This window comes from Sorex araneus, chromosome 2 (genome assembly GCF_027595985.1).
Source record: "Sorex araneus isolate mSorAra2 chromosome 2, mSorAra2.pri, whole genome shotgun sequence".
Lineage (NCBI taxonomy): Eukaryota > Metazoa > Chordata > Mammalia > Eulipotyphla > Soricidae > Sorex > Sorex araneus.
Genome location: NC_073303.1, coordinates 248331583 through 248351032, shown reverse-complemented (window position 1 = coordinate 248351032; position 19450 = coordinate 248331583). Strand labels below are relative to the sequence as shown.

Genomic DNA, 19450 nt, shown 5'->3' with positions numbered 1-19450 from the left:
CCCCAGCTTGGGACAGGAGCAGAGGACGTAGTCAGCCCCACCCCTGCATCCTGAAGTTGGGAGACAGGGGCTGCAGAAAATCCTGACCTGGGGGGATCCATGACTCATGTCCCCCTGGAAGCACCTCCCCCAGGCCCAAAGGGCCCCCAAGGCTGGGGTTTCCCTGGGCCTCAAAGTACGGCATCATCCTTGAAGCTTTCCAGAAGCAGCTGGAGGTAGGGGCGCGGGGTACCGCAGAGGAGCGGAGAGGCGAGGCGGGGTGCTCACTCACGGAGCGTGGGGAGAGGGGTGCCCAGAGTGCAGGGGGCATCTACGTACCTCACTGAGCCGTGCTAGGAGGAGTTTTCTTGAGGCTGAAGTTGGTCCAGTTCACTGCCACCTTCTGCCGGATTTGCTTGGCAGAATCCAAACAGAACCTGGGGTTTGGGGGGCCGGGGTGGGGGGGAGAGAGGAGAGCCGAGTCTGATGGGGGGGTTCCCTCATGCCTCCCGCCTGGGCCCGCCCCCAGCTCCAGACCCATGTGTCCTGGTCACGTAAGGGCCTGGGTCGGCTGTGCACGGTCGTCTCTGGTTCCAGGGGCTTGGGGGACCGTGCAGGCAGGGCCCCCACCTGCCCAGTGACTGGGGGCCCTGCAGTGCCTGGGTGGGTCTAGGCCTCATCTGAGTCAGCAGTGCTCCGGGCCCACTGGGCCAACTTCCGGGCCTGGCCAGCCCTTTGCTCTGGCTTTTTCCATTTTCTTTTTCTTTTTTTTTTCTTTTTGGGTCACACCCGGCAATGCTCAGGGGTTACTCCTGGCTCTGCACTCAGGAATTACTCCTGGCAGTGCTGGGGGACCCTATGGGATGCTGGGAATCGAACCTGGGTTGGCCGCGTGCAAGGCAAACGCCCTACCCACTGTGCTATCGCTCCAGCCCCTCTTTCTTTCGTTTTGCTCAGGGCTCTTGGCTCTGTGCTCAGGAACTGCTCCTAGTGAGCTCGGGGGACCTTATGGGATGTCAAGAATCGAACCCAGGTTAGCTGTGTGCAAGGAAAACACCCTCCCCGCTGGACCAGTGCTCCAGCCCCACAACTGTAAATGTATTTTTCCAGCCTGGGCTCTAGCCCAGGGTCTAAGACATGCCAGGTCAGTGCCCGGTGCCCTGCTCCCTCTTATTTCAGTTGTTTTGATGGGGCTCAGGGCTGACTCCTGGTTCTGTGCTCAGGAATTACTCCTGTTGAGCTCAGGGGGACTCTGGGGTGCCGGGGATTGAACTTGGGTCAGTGTGTGCAAGGCAAAAGCCCTCCCTGCTGCACCATCACTTCCACCCTGCCCTGGCTTCTCTCTAGCTCCCTAGTCAACATCTGCATCCAATGAGAATGGAAATTGGTGGGGGGGGCGCATGGAGCGCATTTGGGCCACATCCAAGGTGCTCAGAGGCTACTCCGGAGCAGTGCTCGGGAGCTCTATGGGGTAATGGCGACTCAACCCCGGTTCGCCATATGTAGGGTAGGGAAGGCACCAGAACCTCTGGCTTCTCTCTGTCTTGGTTGTGGTGTTTCTTTCTTTCATCCTCAAATCTCTGCACCAATGATGTGCTGGCATGAAGACCCTCTTTCATTTAAATTTTATTTATTTATTTTTAATTTTGTGGCCACAATTGGCGGTGCTCAGGGATTACTCTGGTGGTGCTCGGGGACCATACAGGATGGCAGGGATGGAACCCAGGTCAGCCACATGCACGGCACACGCCCTCCTGGCCACTCTACCGCTCTGACCTTCCCTCATTCACTCTAGACCAGAGGCACAAACTGCCCTCACAAAACTGGGGCTGGGGGCTGGAGCGATAGCACAGCAGGTAGGGCGTTTGCATTGCTTGCGGCAGACCTGGGTTCGATTCCCAGCATCCCATTGGGTCCCCTGAGCACCGCCAGGAATAATTCCTGAGTGCAGAGCCGGAAGTAACCCCTGAGCATTGCCAGGTGTGACCCAAAAAGCAAAAAGCAAACAAACAAACAAACAAAAAAAACCTGGGGCTGGAAGATAGTATAGTGGGAGTAATTCCTGAGCGCCTAGCCAGGAGCAAATCCTGGGCATCACTGGTGTGATCACAAAGCAAATAATAAAACAAACCAACAATAACAACAACAACAAACCCACAGGGGCTGGAGCTATAACAGCGGGGAGGGCTGTTTGCCTTCCACATGGGCGACCGGGGTTCGATCCTCAGCATCCCATTTGGTCCCCCGAGCACCGCGAGGAGTAATTCCTCAATGCAGAGTCAGGGGTAACCCCTGAGCACCGCTGCGCTGACCCCCACCCCCCAAAAAAAATAGAAAAGAAAAAAAAGAGAAAAACACACAAAACAGGACCAGAGATCTTGTGACATTGGGGCCCATGCCTAGCATTTGCCTGGCCCGGGTTTAAACCCTGGTACTGCCTGGTCCCCAAATTCACGACAGAGACGCTGCAATTTGCATCCTCAGGGCCCTGTGCTCGACACAGGCCTGGGTGGGTGAGGGGTGACAGGGGCATCCCTGGACCTCCTGAGCACAGCCTGCCCTCCTCCAAGTCCAATGCGGCAGGAGAGGGAAGCCCTGGATCAGGCACGGCCCCCGCCCTCTATCCCCCTTGCTGCATCTCCAGACGCCCCCTCTACAGTGGCCCGAAGAGGCTGGCGGGGCAGGGCGGGCACAGAGCTGTCAGCAGGCCCGAGGTGCTGCCTTCAGTGCATCGGTGAGGTTTGGGGGCCCCTGTGGGGTGCCGGGGACAGAACCCTGGGGTAGCGGCATTGCAAGCACCCTGCCCTCCTTGCTGTGCTATTCGCTTCAGGGGCCCACCTGACCCCCACCCGACCACCCTCTCCCCCTCGGGTGCTACCTTTTGAAGTACTCCACCTCGCGGTCCGTCTCATCCATCTCCACCCCCTCCGTGTCCTTGGGCAAGAAGACGTCATCTAGGAAGACACAGCCGGCGGTGGGGGGGGGGGCCTCAGCGCCCGGGGCCGGGCCACCCGCGGCCGGCGCGCTCCACGGTCCCTTCTCCGAGAAACTCACCCAAGGAGGCGGCCGACTTCTCCTTGTTGCGGCTCCGACGGCTGCGGACCTTGACCTGCGGCAGGCTCTGGGGTCTGGCGGGGCCCGGGGCCGGGGCCGGGACGGGGGGGCACTCGGGCTCCGGGGGGGGCCAGCTCCGCCAGGCATTTCGCTTCTCCTTGTCCGCTTTGGGGCTGCCGGCCCAGCCAGGCCCCAGCCGGCCGCCCCGGCCGCCCTCCCCGCCCTCGGCACAGCCGCCCGCTCGGGGGGGCTCTGGCGACTTGCCGGGCAGCTTGGGGCTGGGGGGCTGGCCCTTGGCACTGGGGGTGTCGAGGCTGGCGGGGGGCCGGGGGGCCGGGCCGGCCTCAGTCTTCTTGGCCTGGCTGCTCTGTCTCTTGCCCTTGCGGGCTTTCCCGCCTGCAGCCGCGGGCTCCGGCGGCTCCGGCTTGGCGCTCGGCTCCTCTGGCTGGCCGGGCTTCGGGCTCTTGACCCAGATCACCCGGGACAGGCTGGGCACGGTGCTGAGTCTCCTCACCAGCCCGTTCTCGGGAAGCATCCCCGGCGGGGGGCCCCGTGCCTCGGTCCACGCGTTCGTGGGGCCCTGCAGGTCGGCCCACGGGGGCGGCAGCTGGCCCGGCGCCTGGGCTGGGGCACTGGGCGGGGAGCCCAGAGTCAGTGGGGACAGGTCCAGGTTGATGTCCGGCCGCTCCTCGGGGGAGCCATTGAGGTTGCACGGGGGCAGGCTGGGGGGCTCGGCCGGCCCGTCCTTGGCGAAGCCGTTCCTGTCCAAGGCGAAGCTGGCCCGGAGGGAGCTGCTGACCGCGCCCTTGATCTCCTGCAGGTGGTTGCTCAGGAAGCTGCTGACCCGGTCCAGCTCGCGCTCCGGCCACTCCAGGAGCTGCTCGGGGGCCGCTGGCGGCTCGTGGCTTCCGGACAAAGTGGGGGGCGCGGGCCTGAGGGCATCGGCTGCCAGCTGGGCTTTCTCCTTCTCCTGCCAACACAAGGTGGGGGTGTCAGTGGCAGCCCGGCACTGGGTATGTGTGTGTGTCCAGCGCCCCCACACTACACACTGCACCAATTCACACTGACTGGGGTAGCAGATTCGTTCTGATGGGCGCCCTAAGGAAGCAAGCATAGTACTCTGGGATCCCAGGTCGGGACTTCAGGGAGGGCTTCTTGGAGGAAGCAGACCTCCCAGTGCAAAGGAGGAGGGCTGGGAGTCTACTGGTGAGAGTCTGGGCATATCCTGGAGGCGGGGATATCAGAAAACACACCTGGCGGGAACGTGAGCATTCAGCGGTTAAGGCAGAAGCTGAGTTTATTTGGGGGGCGGGTGGGAGGAGAGCCCCAAATAATGCTCATGGAGGCCCCACTATATGGCTTAGTGGCTGGGCCTGGGTTATGGTGCTGGGGAGCAAGCCTCCCCCCCACCCCCCAACTGCTCGGGATGGCGCTCAGGGCCTCTCGTGGGCCAGGCATGTGCCCAGTCACCCCAACCACTTGCTCTGGGCAATGGGGTGGCGGTGGCCTGAAGGGAGAGAAGAGGCAGAGCCCGGCGGAGCCGTGGAGGAGCCCTGCTCAGCCACCAAAGGCCTTTTCAGTGGACTTATACAGGGGTGCAGGTGGGGGGTGGGTCTGGGTGTGAGGGTGTGGGACCTGGCTCTGTATGCGGGAGTGACTCAGGGTTGGGACCAAGAGCCTTCAGCTAGCTGCGGGACTATTTTGATTTTGGGGGCATGTGGCAGTACTCAGGGATCCCTCCTGGAGGGGCTCGGGGGAGCGTATGGGGTGGCAGGGATCGAACCTGGGTCAGTCCTGCATGCCAGGCAAATGCACCACCTAATAAACCATCTGTCTGGTCTGGGGATTTTTTCTCTTTTGGTATTGTTTCAGGGTCAAGCCTGCCTGTGCTCAGTGAGCTGTGTGCAGGGCAAGGCAAGCTGGCTCTTAGGCCCTGCCCCTGAAGGCTTCTTCTCTGCTTGTTTTGGGGCCTCACCAGGCAGTGCTCAGGGCTTCCTCCTGGCTCTGTGTTCAGGGATCTCTCCTGGCAGGACTGAGAGGGCCATATGCGGTGCCGGGGATGATCGAAGCCAGGTTGTCTCATGCAAGGTCAACACCCTGACTCTATACACTAGCTCCCGCCCTGAAGGCCCCTGCACACCCCCACCCCCCAAAAAAAAATCACACAAAAAACAACTGTTTTGTTTGGGGCCACACCCAGAAATGCTCAGGGCTTACCCCTGGCTCTGCTTGGGGGACCTTATGGGGTGCCGGGATAGAACCTGTGTCAGGGGCATGCAAGGGAAATGCCCCGCTGTAGTATCACTCCAGCTCCCCCGTGAAAGGTTTTTAAAGATCGAGAGAAAATGAAGGGGGCACAGATGCAGATATCTGCCAGGCAGCAGGGAGTGTGTGTGTGTGTGTGTGTGTGTGTGTGTGTGTGTGTGTGTGTGTGTGAGAGAGAGAGAGAGAGAGAGAGAGAGTGTGTGTGAGTGTGTGTGTGTGTGTGTATGTGTGCGCCCTGAGCCCCAGAACTAACACTGACCACCTCTCCTGCAGGATGTAGCTCCAAGCGCCCCCAGACTGTCCTCTGCATCCTCTCACCCCTCTGCCTGCTGCTGCCCTTCCCATTTCACAGATGGAGCCACTGAGGTCGAGGTGACGAGATTTGCCCAAGATCACAGGCGAGAGGCTGAGCCAGCTTTCACCCCCGCAAGTCCCAGGCCCCCTGGTGCCCCTGGCACCAAGCAAGTGTATGTTTTCCTCCTGGGTGTGGCCCCTGGGGGAATGGTGGGGCCCTGAGAGCCGCGGGAGGCGTCAGCAGCAGGAAAGGAAGGGGGTTTTGGGGATGTGGTCAGCAGGCACCGTGAAGATTGTCAGCGTGACGTGCGGAGGATGGCTAAGGGGGTGCTTCCCTCGTGACTGTGCTGCAGGTGGGGGTGCCACCTCCCTGCTGTTTCCCTTCCTCCCAGAGAGAGGAAGTAGGGTGACCGACCGCCACCCTTCATGGGGGAGAGGTCCAGCAGGGGGTGGGCTGACCTCCAGGTGGGGAGGCTGGAAAGAAAAGGCGGTGGGCAGCAAGTGTGGTGAGTGAGGGAGGGAGGGACTGGGAGGAGCAGGAGAAGGCTGAAGGTGGGGTGCTGTGTGTGTGTGTGGGTGGGGGGACATGGGTGGGGCCAGTGACAGGGCGCTCCAGCCCCCACCTTGCAGGAAGTCGGGTGTGAAAGTGGCAGACTGGGGGAGGCCCTGCCGGAGGGAGGTGTAGGAGCAGGCACGGGGATCCGGGGCATGGGAACCGCAGGCTGCCCACTTCCGGCGGCAAGGCCAGCTGGGAAGTGAGTTTCACCTTTGTCCTAGGGCTTACGGGGCTCCCTTGCACTTCCCCCACCCCCCATGGAAGGAGCGGTACTCTTCAGAACACCAGGGCCGTCCACCCACCCAGCACGGGCGCTGTCCCCCAGGGGCCCCGGCTCCCAAGGTGGGAAGCACGCAGTGTGGACGCAGCTGGGAAGGGCAGGCAGGGGAGGAGGTAACGAGATGGCAGGGGACACCATGGTAAGCCCTTGCGGCTTCCCCGGGGACAGCGATGCCCAGGAATAACACCTGGGGCGCACTCAGGAAGTCCCCTGGGAGTCAAGCTGCCTGCCCCCGCCACCCCCCATGCCCCGACCCTCCTCCTTCGGCAGAATCCTCCCTCAGTGCCCTTCAGCTCGGACCTGCCCACAACCCCCCAGAGCTGCCCACCTGGGCCGGTGCACATTACTATACAGGCAACTGGGGGTTCAGCTCCGATCACAATTCTCAACATCCCTTCCCCACCAGGGACCCGGCCCTCTTCTGCAGAATTGGGGTCAAAGCCCTGGCGTCAGGCCCACGGCAGTGCCCCACAGCCGAGCCCCAGCCATTTAGGGCAGGATGCGGGGTCCCGGCTGGGGGACCTCCACTGACCCACCGTAATGCCCCCATGCCCCCCCTTACGCCAGAAGTGTCTGTTGAACGAACGAATAAGCCACTGGCAGATACCCACAGCTGGCCTCGCTGTTCTCTGATCGCGGGCCACTACCTCCCCGCAGTCCTGTGCTCTGACCATGCTGGGCTTCCCCACCCCCACCCCACCCAACACATTGGGACCTTCTAGAAACAGAGGAGAGGCCAAGGCTTGGGCCACCAACACGGGGAGGGGTGTGTGTGTGGGGTGTGACCCTGGAGTTCTTGGGAGGCGCATCCACGCATGCATGCATGCGTGCGAGCGTCCGTGCTCAGCTGTCTCCACACCCACCTTCTTTTTCAGCTTGTGCCGGGCCCGCTTGGCGGCCCTGGCGCTGTTGGGGGCTTTGGGCGCCGTGCTGTTGATAAACTCCAGCAGCTCGTCCACATCGCGGTGGTCCACGGCGGGCTCCCCTGGGACCCCGCCCAGGGCGCCCCCCGGAACGGGCGGCTCCTCCTTCCGCCTTGTCAGCCGCGAGCGGAGCTTCTCCCGGATCTCGGTGTAGTTCCGGCTCGTCGGAGCGGCGGGTGGCTGGGGGAGGGCGAGGGGCTGGCATTACACCCGGGGCCGGCCCGAGGCCCGGAGCACCCCACCCACGCTGGCACCAGAGGCGGTGAGGGAAGCCCCCTCCAGCCAGGCCCTGAGCCTGGGCGGGGCGGCGGAGGGTGCGTGGATGGCGCGGGGTGGGGGTGGGTGAAAGGAGGAGGGTCGCGTGGGAAGCGGGGTAAGGGGGTGGGGGTCGAGCGGGCCGTGAGAGCTCACGCCCGGGACCTTCGTCCCCTGAAGCTGTTTGACCTTGGGCAGGCCCCAGAGTCGTGGTGAGCCCTGTGGATTTTATTGACTTTTATTTGGCCACTGCTAAGAGCAGGCTGGGAACCCCCGAGCCCCAAGGGGACCGTGTCCCTTCTCCGCTCCTCCTCGCCTATGCTACCCTGGCCCCCTTCCTCTTCACTGTTTTTGGGTCACACCCCGGCGTTGCTCAGGGGGGTCGCTCCTGGCCAGTGCTCGGGGGGGACCCTCTCGGGGTGCCGGGGATGGAACCCGGGTCGGCCGCGTGCAAGGCAGACGCCCTACCCGCTGTACTATCGCTCCGGCCCCTCCTCTTCACCTTCTGAGCCTTTTGAACCGCTTCCTCCCCCTGGCCAGACACCACCGGCTGGCTCTCTCCCACCGGGGGCCCGAGCTCGGCCTTCATCACGCACAAGCCTCCACTTCTCTGCGATTACACACATTCTGATGAGGCATCAGAATCAGAGCTTTCCTCTCTGCCACTTCCTGGCCTTTGGCCTAAGGAGAAAAAGGGTCCATCTTCAGAGAAACCGCGAGCGGAGCGCCGCGAGCACGAAAGAGAGAGAGAGATGCCGCCCGGGCGCTCGCTCGGGGTCTCGGGGAGGGGTCCCGGGGGTCCCGGGAGGAGGAGCGGGCGGGCGCCGCACGCACGCACACACGCAGGCAGGCAGGCAGGCAGGTGGGGCGGGGCGGGGGCGTGGCCACGCAGGGCCCAGCGTGCCCATTGGCCATTGGCAGTGCAGGAGGCGGGGCTCTGTGATGGACAGGGCGCGCCCCAGCCCCCGCCCTCGGGCCTTCTCTCTCCTCGCCCCCTCCCAGACCCCCAGTCTTCTCTGGCAGGGGGGGCCCCCCGCGAAGACGCACTCACCGCATTGTGGCCGAAGAACTCACAGTAGCAACAATCACAGAACTTGCCGTCGCGCTGGTGCGTGGAGGACGAGGTGCAGGAGCTGAGCTCCGAGCTGCTGTCTTCCTCCTCGCCCAGGCCCTCGTCAGCCTCGCAGGGCTGGGGCAGCGGGCATGCCAGGCCACTGTGAGCACACTTGTGGCCCCTGCATCCAGGTTCCCTGAGGGTGTGGGGGGGGGGCGGGATGGACGGGGGAAGAGGACGAAGAAAGATGAACGGCCCCCCCTCCCCCGGGAAGGCAGTTGGGGCTCCCCAGGAAAGGAGCCCACTTCCGTCTTGCAGGACCCCACCCGCCACCCGTCCCTTCCCGTACGCAGCGTCCACCTTCCACCTGTCCACCTTCCACCTGGACTTTCATGTCGAGATGGCAATGCTAGGGGTGGCAGGCACGAGGCCAACCTGCCGGCCCATAAGGCTTTTGCCCCTGTCTCTAACCAACGGGAGGCACACCGTTGCCACTCCCGATCAGGTGCTTGGCTCTGTTTTGGGGCCATGCCTCCCGACGCTCAGGGCTGACTCCTGGCTCCGTGCTCAGGAATCACACCTGGTGGTGCTCGGGGAACCTTATGGGGTGCCAAGGATCGAACATGGGCCAGCTGCACGCAAGGCCAGGCCCTTTCCCGCTGAACTATCGCTCAGCCCCTCTCAAACTATTTCAGACATTTGTAGTGAGGGTTTAGCCCACAGCAGGGGCAAAAAAGGTCTGAGCTTGCTTTATTAGTGAAGAGGCAACGCGCAGTGCTCCTGAGACAGAGGCGGGACTCCGGATAAGGCTGTGGACAGGGGGCTCAGGAGCGAGCCCTGGTGGTGTGCGGAGCACCATCTGCCATGCCAGGGATATGAGTTGGGGGTCACCCACACAGCCTCGTGTGCCTTAGCACTCCTCAGTCTGTCTCTGCAGCCCTGAATCCATTTCTCAAATGTGGATGAAACTTTTTCTTAAATACCAAAAGCCAAAAATCCAACCTTTTGCTGAGCCTTTTACTTATTTTTTTCTCTCTCCATTTTTTTTTTCTTTTTGGGTCACACCCAGCGATGCTCAGGGGTTACTCCTGGCTTTGCACTCAGGAACTGCTCCTGGCAGTGCTTGGGGGACCATATGGGATGCCGGGGATCGAACCCAGGTCGGCCGCGTGCAAGGCAAACGCCCTACCCGCTGTGCTATCGCTCCGGCCCCTTTCTCCTTTTTTTTTTTTTTTTTTTGCTTTTTGGGTCACACCCGGCGATGCACAGGGGTTGTTCCTGGCTCTGCACTCAGGAATTACCCCTGGCGGTGCTCAGGGGACCATATGGGATGCTGGGAATCGAACCCGGGGGGTCGGCCTCGTGCAAGGCAAACGCCCTACCCGCTGTGCTATCATTCCAGCCCCTCTCTCTCCATTTTGAAGGATCTATTCCAAGGAGAAAATTCCAAATGGGAAGTTTACTTTAAGCTTTTTTTTTTGGTGGTGGTGGTGGTGGTGGGGTATAGCAGCATTTGGTTTGGCAGTGCTCAGAGGAACCCGGGGCAGATAATGTGCACTGCTACTAAGCCAGGCCAAGACTTCCTTTCTCTCTTTCCTTCCTTCTTTTTTTGTTGTGTGTGGGCATACTGGGTGGTGCTCAGGGCTCACTCCTGGCAGGGCTTGAGGGGACCATATGGGATGACAGGGATCGAACCCAGGCTGGCTAAATCCAAGACAAGCAAACTCCCTGCTGTAATCTGACACTTTCTACTTTCCCCCCCTTGTTTTTGGGCCACATCCAGCAGTGCTCTGGGCTCTGAACTCAGGAATCTCTCCTGATGGTGCTCAGGGGACCCCATGGGATGCCAGGGATCAAACCTGGGTCAGCCATGTGCAAGACAAACACCTTAGCCTCTGTACTATTGCTCTGGCCACCCTCTCTCTATCTCTCTCTCTCTCTCTTGAGTACACCTCGTGGTGCTCCAGTCCTACTCCTGGCTCTGTGCTCATGCGGTACCAGGGAGCGCACCTGGGTCTTCTGCGCGCAAGGCAAACACCCAACCCACTATAATATCTCTCTGGTCCCCAAGGAACCTAGCTTTCTTCTTTCTTTCTTTTTTTTTTGGGGGGGTAGGGTGGGGCGCATACCTGGCAATGCTCAGGGCTTATTTCTGGCTCTGTACTGAGGGATCACACCTGGTGGAGTCTGGTGCACCCAGATGTGGTACCAGGGATTGAATTTCCACAGGCCACATGCAAGGCCAGCGCCCTGCTTGCTGGACCGTCTGTCCAGTCTCCAAGACATCACCCTTTAGAGATGTGATGATGTCATACGTGTTGGAATGACCCAGACTGGCAGCTGCAGCAAGGTCAAGTAAATGTTCGAGAACATTCTCTAGTTTTTCAAGCTGAGTGGTCTGAAGCCCAGCACCTGAGAATGCTGAGGGCAAGCAGCATTGGGAAACCACGCAGGCAACTAACCACAAACACCTCCTGGGAGAAGCTTCAACAATGGCTGTATAGGGAGGTGGTGGTAGAGTTTTATTATCATTATTTTTGGCTTACACCCGGGAATGCGCAGGGCTCAGTCCTGGCTCTGCACGCAGGAATCACTCTTGGTGGCGCTCAGGGGACCATATTGCTGCCAGGGATGGAACCCACATGCAAGGCGAATGCTGAACTACTGCTCTAGCCCTTTATTTTGGAAGTGGGGTTTGGGCCACACCTGGAAGTGCTGAGGGCTTCCTCCCAGCTCTACACTCAGGCATCACTCATGGCAATGGCTCGGGGGACCCTATGGGATCCTAGGAATTGAACCCGGGTTGGTTATGTGCAAGGCAAATGTGCTATATTCAAGATACATCCCAGAAGACTTTTTTTTAGGGCCATATCCACAGTGCTCAGGGCTCACTCCTGGCTAGGTCACCAGGGCACACGCTTTGGAAGAATTTTGTTTGTTTGTTTTTGGGTCACACCTGGCGATGCACAGGGGTTACTCCTGGCTCTGCACTCAGGAATTACTCCCGGCGGTGCTCAGGGGACCATATGGGATGCTGGGATTTGAACCCAGGTCGGCCGCGTGCAAGGCAAAAACCCTACCCGCTATGCTATCACTCCAGCCCCCACTTTGGAAGAATTTTATGTTGTTTTTTTGGGATACACTCAGGGCTATCCCTAACTTTGTGCTCAGGGTCATCCCTGGAAGTACTTGGGGGGACCCTGTGTGCGTATGCCAGGGATTGAATTTGGTTTAGCACTTGTGAGGCTAAACCTGTTCTACCTCTCTGCCCCCTTGGAAGTATTTATTCTTGTTTTGGGCCTGATCACTCCTGGCAAGGCTTGAGGGGGGACTACATGGGGTGTGGGGATTGAACCCGGGTTGGGCATTGCACCTTACCTGATGGACTTTCTCTCAACCCTCCCCCACTTAGGAGAATTTTATTTTTTATTTTTAGTTTTTGGTTTTTGGGTCATACCCGGCGGTGCTCAGGGGTTTTTCTTGGCTCTGCATTCGGAATTACTCCTGGCAGGCTTGGGGAACAATATGGAATGTCAGGGATCGAATCTAGGTCAGCTGCATGCAAGGCAGATGCCCTATCCGCTCTGGGCCCGCTTGGGAAAATTTTAACTGAGTTTTTAATTTAAACTAACCTCACATATGCTAAGAAACAAGTCCACCAGAGTGTGTATAAACAGAGACCTCATTAACTTTTTTTTTTGGGGGGGGGGTGGGTGGGAAGCCACTCCCCGCTCAGTGCTAGGGACCCTATGATGTAGGGGATTAACCCTGGGCCTCCAGCCCCCTGAGCTATCTATCTCCCCCATGCCTAATTACGTTATTTATACACAGAACCCTCAGGGAGAAAGCTCACTGCCGAGAGAGAGCTTCACCTTTTATTTTTTTTTTTGGTGGGGGGAGGAGGGAGTGGTCACATCTGGCGATGCTCAGGGCTGACTCCTGGCTCTGCACTCAGGAATTACTTCTGGCAGTACTCAGGGGACCCTATGGGATGCCAAGGATGGAACCCGGTCAGCCACACGCAAGGCAAACGCCCTTCCGCTGTACTATGGCCCTGGCCCACTTTTGACTTTTCTCTTTATTTTTTCTCAAGGGGTGGGGACGCCTCCCAAGTGGTTACTTAAGAGGGTTGAGGGGGGCCACTAGTGATTCTCGGGAGCACATGATGTAGCTTGGGCCCTGCAGTGCTGGGGGCACCTGGGCCCCCCTTGACCTTGTTGGGGGCCTCCGATGCTACACCTGGAGATGCTGGCTGGGGGGCAGGACGGGGATGGGGGTGGCACGGCCCTGCGGTACTAGAACACAGCAGCTGCCAGGCGCTTGTCCTAACTTCTGTACTCTCTCCTGGCCTGAGGAAGAAGTTTTTCTTGAGTTTATGAAGGCATTTTCCCTTCCTATTTGTACCTTTTTTTTGGCAGGGGGTGGGGGAGGAGATGTGGGGGTGGGTGGGTGCATTAGGGGCCACACCCAGCCGCACTGGTACTTCCTCCTGGCTCAGTGGGATCACTCCTGGCAATGCTTGGGGGGACACTATGGGGTGCTGGTGATCAAACGGGGGCTGGCCTCGGTGACCTGCAAGGCAAGTGCCCATCCCACTGCACTATGGCTCCCGCCCGTTTGTACATTTCTAAATTGCGAGCGGGAATTTCCTTGATCACGTGTGATGTGAAAAGACACAGCGTGGGGTGGGGGCGCATGTGTGTCGGGGGGGTGGGCGTGGGGGAGGGGGTGGGGCTCGTGGGGGCCCAGAGGGTTCGGGTTTCCAAGGCCCAATTCAGGAGCACACCGAGGGCGAGGCCAGTCATGCTTACCTGTGGGTGGCAGGAAGCTGCTGGGAGGCCGGGGGTGGCAGGAGCGCCCCACTACAGTGCCCGCTGCAGGGGTGGGTGCACCCCGAAAAGGGCGGAGGCATCTTCAGGAGCGGCATGCTGGTGGAGGGCAGGTGGGGGTTCTGGCATGCCCCGGCGGGGTGCGGGGTGGCGGTGGCAGCAGCGGCGGCGGCGGCAGCAGCGGCGGCAGCAACAACAGGGCACTCAGAGGCGAGGGCAGGGAAAGGTGGTGCTGGGGTGGCAGGCAGGAGGTAGGGGTGCGTCGGGGAGCTGAAGGCGCCGGGGTGCGGCGGGATGAGCGACGCCGGCGGGGGATGGTGGCCGGTGGGGCTGTTGGGCGGAGCAGTGAGGTCTGAGCTCCGGTGGTGCTCCGAGAGGGGGAGCCCCTCACCTGCGGGCGGGCGGGAGTGGGGGGAAAGAGGGGGTCAGGGTGGTCTATACCCCGCCTCAAACACCGCGGGCCTGCGGGATCTCAGTGGGGACAAGCTCTGCTGCCCCTCGCTTCCGTCGATACACCCCCCAAACTGCATGGGTGCTGGGCCTGGGGAGCAGCCCCAGATCGAGATTCCCCCCTTTCCCTGTCCTTCGAGGCGGGGCATCTCGTAGGGGCGGGTCCAAGTGGCAGCGTGCACCAGCATGATTGGCCAATTACCTGCCAATCTGCGGGGCATCCCGGAAGTTTGGGTCCAAGCGGCAGCACAATTGGCCAATCATCTGCCAGTCTGCAGCGCCTGTCCCCCCCCAGGGGGCGGGGCCGCGTTGACAGCCCCTCCCCTCCTCCCCCGCCCTGCTCCGTTGCTTTTTGGGGTTTGCACTGGGGGGGCCTCACCCAGGTTGCCCTTTCATTGTGAAAAGAGGGCCCAGAAAACCATGGCCACGGGGGTGCCGGCCAGCATGGCAGAGCTTACTGGATCCAAGTCAAGACAGACACTCCGGAAGCCACTTTTCTTCCGAGGGACCCTGGATAGGCTGGGGACCCTCTCAGGGTGACCCTGCCATCATCCCCCTAACGGATAATGGGATCTATTCAGGGGCACGCAGACGCCAGGGGGGCACTCACCGGGGCTGGGGGGTGGACTCCCAAGCGACGTGCCCGGCGCCACCCCGCTGGGGTGCGGGGAGTTCCAGAGGCCCGAGAGCTTGTGCGCCGACAGGAAGGAGCTGGGATCCCAGTCGCCTGAGTTCCCGTGGCAGGAGGACGATGAGGACGAGGACGAGGACGATGAGGAAGAGGACGAGGACGACGAGGACGACGAGTGCGAGTCGACGCCACAGGACTGCGACTTGCAGGACGTGTGGGACAGGGAGATCTGGAGATGGGGAGAAAAGGTCACGGTCAAGGGCAGGCGAGGTCAAGGGCAGACGGGGAGATGCAGCATCAGCACCAGGGCCGAAGCATTCACGCTCACTGCTTGGGGGTGGGCGGGGGCTTCCTGGCAGAGTGGAGGGGCTCCGGGAGAGGAGAGGTGAGTGGAGATGGGGTGGGAAAGACTTGGGAGGGGTGCAGCCGCCTGGCAATGGGGATGGCAGGGGTGCTGGCACTACAGGCTCATTGGCATACAGAACGTTCGTTCAGATGCCAGCACCTTGTAGCTTCCCCCAAGTACCCAAGCAATGACGGCCATCCGAGAGCAAGGGCGGGAGGCGGGGTACACTCCTGGGTGGAGTGGGACCCCCCCCCCCCACGCTCTGCAGTGGGCACCTACCGCCAGCGCATGCTCTCGGCCCGTCTGCTTCTCCTCCTCCTCCATGACCCGGTGGCAGCTCGGACACACCCACAGCGGCATCTCGCCCAGGAGGTTCTTGACCAGCTTGGGCATGAAGTCGGAGGGCAGCTTCTCCCCCTGCAGCACCAGCCCGTTCTGCCCGGGGTTCTCGTCCCAGCCACGCCGGGCGCGGTGGCACAGCAAACAGCACGTCTGCGCCGCGGGGCCAGGAACCTGCGTGACACAGACAAATGGGGGATAGGAGAGGGGGTTCCCGGGGGCGGGGCTCGGCTCAGCCACAGCAGGGGCGGGGGACGGGACGGAGGCGGGTGGCCTCCATGCTGCCGATCTCACGTCTCCTATAGGCGCTTCCTGACCGAAGGCAGGAGGAGGGAGGCTAAGGGGACGTGAACGGCCAGCATGTCCATCCTCAATAACTGGGGCTCCCATCCCGATCCCCACCCCACGCCCCGGTTTTTGGCAGGAGAAATATTTTGCAAAGTCCAGTCGCCTGGTTAGAAAGCTAGGGAGTGACAGAGCTAGACAGCCAGTCAGCCAGGGCCCTCAGTGTACCTGATGTCCCCACTCCCAAAACCCTTTCTTATTGTTTTTTTGGGTCACGCTCAGCGGGGCTCAGGGTTTACTCCAGGTTCTGTGTTCCCAGAGAACTGTTGAACATTCAAAATGCTGGCGATTGAACCCATGTGGGCTGTAGGCAAGGCACGCGCCCTCCCCGATGTACTACGGTTCTGGCCCCGGAAGAGGAGCGTCTGAGTCTCATCACCCCTGGAAGGCAGTAGGGCCAGTGGCGTGCAACGGACATGGCTGTGTAGGGCCGACCGAGAACGTGCAAGAGGCACTGGTTTTCCCCGTGAGCGTGAGATGCGACCAAGCACGCAGCCCAACACCCTGTCTGTGGAATGACCCCAATATCTGTACCAAGCAGGAACAGCAGTGGGAGGGGGCTCAAAATCAGGGCTCAGGGGCTGAGAGATAGGACGGCGGGAAAGGTGCTCGCTTCACGCACAGCAGACCCCAAGTTTGAACCCCGGAATCCCAGAGGGTCCCTTGCACCCTGCCAGAAGCGACAGCTGAGCACAGAGCAAGGAGTAACCACTGAGCACAGTCAGGTATGGGTCCAACCCCTCGTCCCGCACCCCTGGGGCACAAATAAATAAAAAAGAGCTCAGGGGTCAGAGAGACAGTACAAGAGGTGAAGCACCAGCTTCGCATGCAGCTATGACGCCCCCGATCCTGGTTCAAGTCCCCGGCATCCCTTGAAGTCCTCCAAGCTGTACCGGGAGTGATGTCTGAGCACAGAGCCAGGAGTTACCCCTGAGCACTGCTGGGTGTAGCTCAAAACCAAAGACATTAGTATAAACATCTACCACATGGACTAAATTGGAGACAATTTAGTTTTCTTCTGTTGGGGCGGGGATGCCCTCCCCCCGCCCTGGGCAGGAGCCCCCAGTTCCCTGATGCCCACAGTGGTTCCTCAGATTACCCCCAACATCCTTGGTCGTCTTCTCCCTTGCACACTGACCACCAGGGGATCCTCTGCTGAAAACCCGTTAGGGAGCTGGGCGAGGCGTGGAAGCTGGCACCTGGCACATCCTGGACTTACTGTGTGCCCCCTGCTCTGTGCTTCTGTGTGTGGGGGGGGAGGGGGCACAGCTGGCAGTGCTCAGAGCTCACTCCTGGTGATGCTCAAGGGACTCTATGCAGGCTTGGGGGGGCCGGGTGGGGGGAAGGGAATCAGTCACATGCAGGGCAAGCCCGGGACTGTCAATAACAGCTGGCGATCAGCAATATCACAGCTCTTTCTGCGCTGTTTTGTTTTGGGGCCACACCCGGTGATACACAAGGCTGACTCTGGGCGGTGCGCTCAGGGATCCCTCGGGGGACCACATGGGATGCCAGGGACTGAAGCCGGGTCGGCTAAGTGCAAGGCAAGCGGCTTCCTCCAGCTTTGTCTGGCTGTGGGTGGAGGGGGGTCCACACCCGGCGATGCTCCCGGGTTACTCCCGGGTAACTCCTGGCTCTGGAGCTGGGAGTCACCCTTGGTGTTGCTCAGGGAGCCTTATGGGACACTGGGGATCGATCGAGCCTGGGTCCGCTCGTGCAAGGCAAATGCCCTCCCGGCTGTCCTACCTCTCCAGCCCAGCTCATCTTTGTCCCTTCCAGAGCAAGGCAGGCGCGGGAGCAGCAGGGGAAGAGCCAGGCCTGCGCCCTGCTGGCTGCCCTGCAGTACTGCAAGGCACTGGCCTCAGCGGGCCAAGTCACTCCGTCTGCTTTGTCAAGTGTTCCCCCGGGCAACGTGGTGGGCGGTGAGTCACTGTGCCCCCCCCCCCACCCAGAGGTGGGCCTGCTCCCCGCCCTGACCCTCTGACCTTGCGCCTCTCCTGTGGGGGGAGACCACGCTCCTGTGACGTGAGTTTTCCCTAGCTGCCCCCCATGGAAGTCGGGGGCCTCTCCCCAGAGCTCACGGAGCCCTCATGATAAGCAAGCTCAGAGGCCTTCGCGCGCAGGACACAGCACCCCTCCCGTCGGAGAAAGCAGCATGGAGGGCTGGGAAGTAACCGCAGGGATGACAGCAGGGTCACTGCCAGAGCTCAGATGCTCCAAGGCTTAGTTGGCACCCTGGGCACCAGCCCTGAGCTCGGTGATGCCAAACAAGGGGCTAGCCTGCCCCCCCCCCCCGGCTGGCTGCGGCTCTTGCTCCATCCAAACTGGGCACAAGGGGCTGGAGCGACAGTCCAGCGGGCAGGGCGCTCGCCTGGCACGCGGCCAGTCCTGGTTCAACCCCCAGCACCCCCTGAGCCCTGAGTGAGCCCAAAGCACTGGCAGCTGTGGCCCAAACAAAACCAAACCCAAACTGCAGATGAGCTTCCCTGTAGGCCTGAGACTGGGGTGCTGAGTCCTTTTACAGCCCCCCTCCCCTCAAAAAAGAAAGGTCCTCACTCCTTTTTGTTTGCTTGCTTCTGGACCACACCCCACGGTGCTCAGGGATCACTCCTGGTGGGGACTGAGGGACCATAAGGGGTGCTGGGGACCGAATCTGGGTCAGACGCATGCAAAGGGCCCTCTCCACTGTACTAACACTCTGGCCGCGAGTCCACACGCGCTGAGGGCCACACGCAGAGCTCCCTGACCCTGGAAGCCTTCACAGCATGCCGACTTTTCTCTCTGGACATTTCCAGCGTGGGATGGGGTGGGGGTTTAGTGAGTCACACCCGGTGATGTTTATTTCTCCAGTCTTTCAGCTGTTTTATTTTGGTTTGGGGGCCACACCCGGCGGTGCTCAGGGCTTCCTCCTGGCTCTGCACTCAGGGATCACCCCTGGCACGGGGCTTGGGGGGACCCGATGGGGTGCTGCGGATCGAACCCAGGTTGGCCGTGTGCAAGGCAAGGGACCTGCCCTCTAGACCACCTCTCAAATCCCACCCCAGATTTTATTTTATTTCCATTTGGGGGAAAGGCTCCTAGCGCCATTCAGGAGATTCCGAAGCCCCTAACGGCAGTACCCATCTGCTCTATGGCTGTACCTTCATCATCCTCTGGCTAAACCCTCCTGCTTTTTCTTTTTCTTTTTTTTGGGGGGGTCACACCCAGCGATGCACAGGGGTTACTCCTGGCTCTGCACTCAGAAATTATGCTTGGCGGTGTTCAGGGGACCATATGGGATGCTGGGAATTGAACCTAGGTCGGCTGCGTGCAAGGCAAACACTCCAGCCCCTGCTTTTTCTTTTTTTGGCTTTGATTTTGGGTCATGCCTAGCAGTGTTCAAAGCTTACTCCTGGCTCTGCACTCAGGGATCATTCCTAGCAGGCCAGGGGAGCGACAGCGACAGCACCACATGTGGTGCTGGGGATCAAACCCAGGTTGGCCTCATGCAAGGACCCCCCCCCCCACACACACACAAGTCGGTTGTTGAATCCCTTCTGATTGCGACCTCCAGTCCGGTCCCAAATGGCTGGCCTCCCGGGGCCCCCAGCCCTGAAGTCACCGAGTTCTCCAGGTGTTATTCTTGCACCTGGTGTGGAATTCCCACAGGAAGGAAGGAAATGCTCCAGAGGCTTCTCTCGCCGAGGAAACACTCTGTCCTTCCCGATGCGGGCTGCCGGGGGGCTTCCTGAACTGCAGGCCCGCTTCTCCACACATCTCCCTGCCCCCCATCCAGGGGCTTCCCAGCACAACGGGGCTGTAGGGGAAAAGGAAGGAAAGGCCCCTCTTGTTCGCCATGATTGTGTTTTGG

General features: G+C 60.8%; 1 protein-coding gene across 2 annotated transcripts in view; it reads right to left on the bottom strand.

Moving 5' to 3' along the window:
* FAM193B (family with sequence similarity 193 member B) overlaps nucleotides 1–19450 on the bottom strand; it is a 30379-nt gene that overhangs the window by 1352 nt on the left and 9577 nt on the right. Inside the window, exons 2-9 of one of the 2 annotated variants that reach the window (XM_055126990.1) lie at nucleotides 15196–15429; nucleotides 14550–14799; nucleotides 13472–13880; nucleotides 8658–8856; nucleotides 7292–7531; nucleotides 3034–4003; nucleotides 2858–2933; nucleotides 319–416 (exon numbers count right to left, since the gene is read on the bottom strand). In XM_055126990.1, coding sequence (XP_054982965.1) covers nucleotides 320–416; nucleotides 2858–2933; nucleotides 3034–4003; nucleotides 7292–7531; nucleotides 8658–8856; nucleotides 13472–13880; nucleotides 14550–14799; nucleotides 15196–15429 — 2475 coding nt within the window. In that variant the 3' untranslated portion in view covers nucleotide 319. Of the gene's footprint in view, nucleotides 1–318; nucleotides 417–2857; nucleotides 2934–3033; nucleotides 4004–7291; nucleotides 7532–8108; nucleotides 8288–8657; nucleotides 8857–13471; nucleotides 13881–14549; nucleotides 14800–15195; nucleotides 15430–19450 lie in introns of those variants that run through there. The other variant, XM_055126991.1, reaches the window with a different exon arrangement.